Consider the following 9,141-nt stretch of genomic DNA (forward strand, 5'->3'; position numbering starts at 1 on the left):
ACTCCATGTTTCTTAACTTTTTGGGGAAATGCCCTTGACAATTATTAACTGGTTCTGATGTGAGCTGGGCTCTTCGCTCTGCTTGGTCTTGCAGTTTTTTAATTCCTGTGACAAAATGTGCGTGAGAAGATATCTTGGATTTGTTCTTCTGGTTTGGTTTCCAGGAGCGCTGCATGGTAAGAACATTAAATTGTATCACCTATCATTTTAATTTGTTGTTCTTTTGGTGATTTGGTGTTTCACTATAGTGCTCTCTCACTTATCACTGTTTCAGCACAAAGTGCAACTCAGCCTTGTCGTGCTCCCAGACTGAGTAGTGGTTATTTGGTCCCTGAACAATACACGTACCATCATGAAACCAACCTCACTTATGCCTGTGATAACGGACATAAACCAGCAGTGGAGGGTTGGTGGGCAACAATCACATGTTTAGATGGCACATGGTCTCATGAACCACAATGTATAGGTAAGTGTTCTATAATATCTCCACTGGTTTGTTTGAATGAGACGCTGAAAGCCTGCAGAAGTCTTTTTGTAGGTCACCTCTCATGTTAATGTTATTTTAATACACCTTTAAAAACTTTTATGATATTTATTCAATGTGTAAATACTGCAAGAGGACTCCCATCTGTTGTTGTGTGACACTGTAGAGTGAAAACCCGACGTGATATTTCTGAATGATACAAACAATTATATTTGAAAATTCTGATTTCTTTTCATCGTGATTAAAGATAGTGAAGCATTCCCTTTAACAGCAAGTCATTTATTCTTACAGTACAATAAATCATTGGAGATAATTTTCATGCAAAAAAAAAAAAAAAAAGGCATTGTAAAAATAAAGAGTTTAAAGACTGCCACCATAGTAAAAACATGTTTTTTGTTTTTTCCCCTCAGATGAAAAAGCCTGTATGCCACCAACTATCCTCAATGCAATGTACACTGTAAACACAAATGGTTGGTATGAGGAGAGACACATAATCAGGATAAAATGTAATGAAGGATATGAACACAAAGACTCGGACGCCACAGCTGAATGTGTAAATGGAGCATGGACCTCTGTGCCGATCTGTGAGAGTAAGTCTGTCGGATGTTGATGTTCTATACCAGCAAGCTGTAATACAAATACACGTAATTCTCACGTTTAAATTCTCACCAGCGACACAAGTCAAGCCAGCCATTCATCTTTTACCTCTTCTTTTTATGACAAATGTGCTTATTTTTACAGAGAGTATCCATGCATGCGGTGAGCTCCCTAAGATCCCCCATGTCGTCATCATTAATCAGGAATATCAGGAGTTGTTTCCTGGAGATACAGAAGTGCAGTATGAATGTGAAGATGGATATACTGTAGAGGGAGCAGACAAAAAGTCCATCTATTGCTTCTCTGGAAACTGGACTGAAGGCCCAACGTGCAGTAAGTGGACAATGTGCTGAGATATAACATGATAAAGACTTTTTATTGAACGCAAAGGAGACAATTGATCACTAAACCAAGTCCCTGAACAGCGATTGTCCAACCATAGTGGAGAAACCATAAGGCATGGCAGGCCTGTCAAGCTTTGGATTTTTCTAAAAAGATTGATACTCAGTATCTAAAGAATTTGGAGGGCGATGTCTTTTTCTAACCAACTATCCAATACTAAAAATGCAAAGCAAAAGTGTAATGAAGTGATTACACTGTGCCTGCTGTGCATATGCCACAGATGTTAGCATGCCAGTTTAGGTTAAGTCATTAATAATATATTATTATAAGGGGTTACCAGTTACATTAGAAAGATACTTGTTCAGGACTTGGACATCCGCTGCCCAGGAGCCAAGCTGCCACCATGTCTGAGATCTGAATAGCGATAGCTCAGCTGCTCTGTACTGATATTGTTTTGGTTTGGGGAAGTCTAAACTCCAGCAACTTCCGCCAAACTTGCATTAGAAAGTATGTTTTCTAATCTCATGGGTTATTCCTCATCCTTAAATCCTTTCCTCTTGTAAAAGTGAAGCACACTGTTTGATAAACATCTTAGCAACCAGCCACTGTGTCGCTTGTCCAAGTACATTTTTCTGTAGTAAGCTTTCAGTCCAACCAAGGGTTATATTTAGTTATATTACGAATATTTTACATTTTTACCAGCCGCGACATTGACGGTGTTGATGGTACTGTTTTCACCTTGTGAGTGTGTGTGTGTGTCATCGTGGCAAAATGTGGTCCTGGACACACCTACTGTAGCGGAAACTAGCACAGAAGCGGTTTTGAGTACTTTGCCAGGTGTCTAATACGTCTGTTGACAATTTTTGTCACAAATAGTCCCAACCGTGCAAGATGCAGTCACGAAACTTCACAGGTGTGTAGCTGCGATCAAAATGAAGGCAGATTTTGAAGATGGGTGTGGTTCGAGCAAGGGTGCCGGAAGTAGGGACGGGTTAGGAAGTGAGGATAGCGGCCCCTGATCCCCCACTTTACGCCCTTGGCCTGATTTGGCATTGCAGCTCGGCTGGTGATCCCATCACAAGATGGTCTCTAGTTATTGATAATACTGTTCTATAATACTAGGGCTAACTAGCTCTACATGGACAATGCTGCTCCTTTATTTCCATATCTTCAAAATGGATCAGCCGGTTAGGATGCCGACATCTGGGACATGTAGCCTCAGTCTGTTAGCATTATACCATGTCTGTAGTAATTAAGACCTATTTAAGACCTTTTCACAGGCGTATCTCATTATAAAGACAGCAAACCACTCATTGAGTTTCAGCATTAGATTGAGCTAGCTAGCTACAGCTGAGCAAGTCTGCAACAAAATCCACAGTCTTCAGCTAGAAATGAGGAACCTGCTTTTGTTTGTTTCTGGACAAAAAAAAACGGCCATTGTTTCCAGAATTAGTAACAATTTTGGGGAGTAAATCTGCCAAAGCTGTCTTTGTAAACTACATTGTGCCGAGAGAGATGGTGGCTGTGGAAGTTCTAAATACAGTATAAGTTAGACCTACCTTTATAGTGTATTTATTAAGTTAACAGTTAACAGGTAAACAAGCAGAAAGATTTTAGTTTGCATTAAAGAGTCACGTAACACTAAATAGTGTAAATTACATGTACAGTAACTTAATTACACTACGATCCTGGTTACAGTCTGTATTGTTAATAACAACAGAAGTTATTTTCCTTATTATAGAAAAAATACATTAATTCTGTCCTCTATATATATATATATATATACCCCCAAAAGTTGGTGGAAAATCTATGACGTATTCTGGGATACTCCGCTCTCGAATTACGAGACGACTTTCATGTTCACTCTATCTAAACCAAATATGTTCAATATACTTGTATAACAGGGGAAATGAAGAATAACGGCCAGTGTCTAGTTAAAGTCTGTTTCAAATAAAGATCTCTCTGCTGGTAAATTTGAGAATTTGCAGTATATCCATTTCATCAAATATCTCTCTATGTTTTTCCGTTTAGACAGAGGAACCGGACCAGGTGCTGGACAGGGTGTTACTGCAGAGGTTGAAACAGGTGGGCCATCTGCTGGCAGTGGGACACAACCTGAAATTGATGGTAGATTATTGTCATATTTGGATATGAATGAATGAGAAATCCATTCATTTAATCTCCCCATAGAATATGTATATATTGTATATAATGTCTTCTTATTTGCACTTAGACACTAGACGTACTGGACAAGGTGGCTCCACAGGGGGAGGAACAGGTGGAGGACACTCTACATCAACTGGCACTGGGACACCTGCAGGTGGAGGTAGGTTATTGACATGAATTGGATTTGAATGAGTATTTATATCTGCAATCCAGTCCCTTTATAGAATATGTACAATATGTATATCTAATGAGTTTTCTCTCATCCTGTCAGGGAGCGGAACCAGACCAGATCCTGGACATAGTGGAGGTTCATCTGGCACTGGGACACCTACGGGTGGAGGTAGGTTATTGACTTTGATTGAAAGTTAGATTTACTTTACAATATACAGTCTTTAATTTTCAAAAAGAATAATGGGAAAATTGTTTAGGCGTTACTCTGAATCAGAAAGAAACGCCAAAGACCATCCCAAAGGGATACAGTACTAACTGGTGTGTCTCTATCTTACAGGATCGTCTACCTCCTCTGGCTCCAATGAGAGAAACCGTTACACAACAAGTAAATCATTCAGATTCATTGCTCTTTTTACATGACTTGGTTTATGTGTGTAACATCAACACTTTATAATAACCATCATTTATATATGGTAAATTGATGAACATAGTTAATAATTATTTTACAGTTAACAAACAATGAAATGATAATTAATAATGTTTACTAATTCTTAGTAGTGCTATAATTTCTGTTTAGTTTAGTTTGTGTAATATGAAATAAATAGTTTATAAATTATATATTGTATCATAGCTGATAGGAGACGATAACAATTACATTCATATTACATTAGTAAAGTATTTATTAACAGTTTATTGTTTTTAATTGTTTTAATTTTATTTGTAAAACATATATAAACATTCATAGATAAATGGACCAGAAACCAATTATTAATCATTGACAAAGTATAAACAATCGATCTAAATCATGTTTATAGATGCTTTAAAAAGTATTTATTAACCATTTAACTAAATATTATAATCATCAATTGCATAAATGGTTTACAAATCAATTATTAACCATTAACAAAGTGTTACAAATATCTAGTCCAACTATCTATGTAATGTTTATAGATGTTTTAAATATTTGTATATGTATACTGTATATGTATATATGTGTATATGTATATGCATATACAGTATGTGTATATGTATATATGTATATATGTATACTGTATGTATATGTATGCATATACTGTATATATATATATATAAATACTGTATATATATGTGTGCGTTAAAAGATCTGTTAAAATAACATAAATGATGGCATTACTAATAATTGGTAAACGTTATTAATTATCATTTCATTGTTTAACAGTAAATTAACTATTAACTAAAGTTTAATTAACTATCAATTTACCATTTATTAATGCTGGTTATTATGAAGTGTTACCGTTGTAACTTTTCAAACATTTTTTCCTCGCTGACCAGTGACTGTAATAATAAAAACTGAATTTATAGCCACTGGTCATTTAAAAGAAATCTGTATCGATTGAGTGCAGCCTTACTGAGTGGTTTGGGGTCAAAACGTTTGCCCATTACTGCAGAGTTTGCTTGTTTTCAGCTCTCTGTAGTGTTACCTCTGGCTTGGAAGTGCAACAACTACAATTGGGTGGCTGGTGGGATGCCAGTGAGGGATCATGTATTAATGACTGGTAATGATTGGTTGGGGTGCCTGCATTGGAGAGGGTGGGATGTGGTAGGGATAGTGTGTATTGTCTGTGTGTTACACTCCCTGTGAAGCTGGCGTCATCAGGTGGCAAAGACCACATTGCAGGGGAATAACAATAAGTTTTGCTATTGCTGTTGTGATCACTATTTCACTGAGATTCTGAGTTAATATTAAATAACCTCTTTTTTTAATTTTAGTCACTCGGTGTGGAGCATACCCAATCGTTCCAAACGGGGATGTTGTGAGAGAGGAGCCAATGTTTCTGAAATACCAATGTAATGCCTTTTACACTCAAGTCGGTCTAGACATCGTGTGGTGTTACAGTGATGGCAGTTGGTCAAAACTACCCTTCTGCGACGGTATAAACAAGTCACTACCAATATTTTTCATTCCCAATGTCTGTCAACGATGTTACCCAAATTATACATATGTTTTTTCTGTTAATTTTGTGCAGCGGCTTTCTGTGTCCTGAATCCTCCTATAACCAATCGTATACTACCTGGAGCTGTATATATAAAGGAAGGAGAGAAGAAGATCATTCCATGTATTTGGAATAATTACTTCAGCCGTGTTCAGTGCAATAACAGACGACTATCTATTTCCCAGTGTAAGTATATCAGTATGCTCTTTACATTGTAATTTGCCACAATGCTTTTAGTTTCAGCATTTTTATTGTCAGATAACATACTGTATGTGAGTATAATCCCAAATTTGACATGAAAATATCCAAATCAAGTGCCATTAGTAACGCTTTGAAATAATCAGTAAAACTTTATAATAACCATCACTTAAAGGGACTATTTGTAACTTTCAGAAATGCTTCTTAACAGCGACACCTGTGGCCGTGAAATCAACGAAAGTCAGCGTCGGGCTCGCGCTTGCTCGCTCTAAATATACCTGAACGAGCATCACTCAAAACAGTGAGGCGACACACGTCAGCTAAAACCACAATATCACTCTATATTTCACCTGCTTGGCAGTAATGTTAACTGACCAGACGAAGGTCTCTCCATGAACATGATTTAGATCTGATCCTAGTGTTGGCTTTTCCTGCCTAAGTGCAGGCTGAAGCAGCGGTGCTCTGCAGCATGTCTCCTCTGCTCTCTCCACCCGCAGCCGGAGAGAGCAGAGGAGACACCGGCACCCGGTCGGTAACGAGAAGGTAACGTAGCTCCGTCACTTCACAAGACACAGGAAAGCTCTGTTGGTCTGGAGGAACTGCAGCATTTATTTCTGCACAAACGTCCCCTGTGCATTCACTAGATATTCTCAGTGCTAAACTAACTCTTCTGCAGTGTGAGTGAAGGAGAGCAGGCAGCGGAGACGAGGCTCCAGCCACACGCGAGCGCGCATATGCGAACGTGCATGTGTGACGACCCGCTACATTTATACGCTTAAAAAGTTACAAATAGTCCCTTTAATAATTGTAAATTGATAGTTAATTAAATTTAGTATATAGCTATTTTACTGTTCACAAACAACTAAATGATAACTAATGTTTACTAATTATTATTAATGCTATAATTTATGTTCTTATAACAGTATATTGTTGCACACATTTTATATACTGTATATATATATATATACGCACATGCAGTATACACACACACACACACACACACACACACACACACACATACATATGTGTAATTGTTATCGTCTCTTATCAACTATGATACAATATATAATTTAAAAACTAATTATGTCATATTACACAAACTAATGATAAAATAACAGAAACTTTAGTGAATCTGACCTCAATAACAAACGTCTGTGTGAAGTGAAACTACCTACTGAAATAATCACTGCTATTCTGCTGTTATTGGATTATTTTCAGGTTGTTATCAAAATTACCATGACCCTGTAAGTGTTATTCTTGGATCTATTTTTCAAATAATTACATGATTGTTCAGTTTTTTTTGTGTGTTTATTGTTGGTAGCACTTTAACATTATTTTATCCAGCAGTTTTAAACTGTTAACATTATTGCTCATTGTCTGTTTTGTAACCAGCGACTTTGCCCGTAAAGCACAGCAGAGGAATCACTGCTGGACTGACAACACAACGGAAACTTGCTATCTCCACCAGAAAACAACTACGCCCAGAAACACATCGTCAGTCACATTTGTATTTGATTTTTTTTAAACCAGTTGTTGCTTCTTTTCATTTTGATTGAAAATACATACCACAATGTTGGAGCTGATTTTCTTTAACAGTCAGTTTGTATCTTTATGACTGGAACTCTTTCACTAATAACACAACATATACAGTGAATAAAAACAAAGTTTATATGGTCTAACCAAAGTCTGAATAAAATGTTAAATATAGAAATCTTAACAGAGATCTTTTTATTATTTTTCTTGACACATTGTGTGGAACAGTCTCCACTAAATATGGATACATCACAAAGTGTTAGTTCTTCTTATATTGATATACTTGAGACAGCATCACTGTGAAGTATGCAGACTCATGGCCCGACAGACTCACAAAGCAATTGTCCATTTTCAAAACACCACTGTACAAAATTTACATTTACAGCATTTCAAAATATAATCTGAAGCCATGTATCTTTGAAATACAGGTAGGCCTGTGGCTGCATAACTAACACTGATGTGGAAACACAATTCATGATGGTTCATCGACAGAATCATAAGTGTACTGATTCAATTTAATCACGATAAACGACAATAGAGAGCCTAAGTCACGCCCCTTCTGGTGGACCCCATGGGACCTTATTTCGGAGAAAATATGAACGGTAGTCAACGGAGAGAGACAAATACTTTTTTGATCCCATTTGAATTGCGTAGGTGACGTCTCTCTCTCTGAAGCTACGATACCTGTGTGTTTCATACTGGGTTGTGCTCACACCAGCAACGGGTCTGATCGTTCTCTCTCTTCCCGGCTGATAAAAAGACCAGGAGTCGCTGCATAAAACACATCAGTTAAGATAACGTTTCATCTGTGCGTGGAACATAGCTACGTTATCTATCTAGCTAGTGTTGGTGACGTATATCGTGCGAGACGAGAGATGTAGTTCACTGAGCGGTTTCACACAAAACTAAATGATACTACCACAAACCCACGATGAACTGTGACTTTCTTGACTTGTAGAATTGTCTTTTAAATTGACAAACATCATATGTGTGATTCATGGCGTAATGGCGTGACGTAGGCTCTCTAAAGGTAAACACATAGTTAAGGAGTCTACAGCCATCATAGCGGCTCTGACGTTAGCATGTAGACACAGCTGATTTGAGCTTCATGCTAACATGTTGACAATGGCAATGATAAAATGCTAACGCTAAGCAGGTATAATGTTTACCAAGTTCACTATCTTGGTTGAGTGTGTTAGCATGCTGCTAACGTGCTAAATAGCACTAAACACAGAGTACAGTAAATATATAAAAGTTAAAGGTGCTAAATGCGAGATTAGGAGCATTTCTATTGCCTCTGTACGGCTCTCAACATGGCGACGGCTGAGCCGGAGCCTTGCAGCTTATGGTGCTAACAGTTATGTCAGGTACTCCTCTATATCTTTGCATAGTATATTAGTGGGCTGCTGTAAAGCGCTGGGAAGCAACTTGGGGTTCAGCGTCTCGCTCAAGGAGACATTGACATGTAGACAGTATAGGAGCCGGGGATTGAACCACCAACCTTGTGATTAAAGGACAACCCGCTCTACCCCCTGGGCCATGGTGTCATAAGTTTTGCAGGTATTTAGTTATAAACCAAATTATAGGACAAATTAAATGATACTAGGCTTACTAGTTACAACAATCCATCCTGAGGTGGACATTAATGTGTGCACCAAATTTCACAGCAATCCATCA

The 9,141-nt window shown here is 37.7% G+C and overlaps 1 protein-coding gene and 1 long non-coding RNA gene across 2 annotated transcripts; both read left to right on the plus strand.

Moving 5' to 3' along the window:
* LOC141776839 (sushi, von Willebrand factor type A, EGF and pentraxin domain-containing protein 1-like) lies at positions 1-5,966 on the plus strand. The gene is made up of 10 exons (XM_074650662.1): positions 1-176; positions 275-466; positions 895-1,074; positions 1,226-1,414; positions 3,455-3,550; positions 3,657-3,749; positions 3,861-3,929; positions 4,098-4,145; positions 5,510-5,671; positions 5,767-5,966. Exons 1-10 carry the CDS (start codon positions 116-118, stop codon positions 5,949-5,951), a joined length of 1,275 nt encoding a protein of 424 aa, XP_074506763.1. The 5' UTR covers positions 1-115; the 3' UTR covers positions 5,952-5,966.
* A 768-nt stretch (positions 5,967-6,734) lies between these two features.
* On the plus strand, positions 6,735-7,648 carry LOC141776845 (uncharacterized). Its single transcript, XR_012595814.1, has 2 exons — positions 6,735-7,175; positions 7,324-7,648. It is a non-coding gene; the product is annotated as an uncharacterized LOC141776845 (long non-coding RNA).
* The last annotated feature ends 1,493 nt before the right edge of the window (positions 7,649-9,141 follow it).

The sequence above is a fragment of the Sebastes fasciatus genome, chromosome 11 (assembly GCF_043250625.1).
Source record: "Sebastes fasciatus isolate fSebFas1 chromosome 11, fSebFas1.pri, whole genome shotgun sequence".
Taxonomy (NCBI): domain Eukaryota; kingdom Metazoa; phylum Chordata; class Actinopteri; order Perciformes; family Sebastidae; genus Sebastes; species Sebastes fasciatus.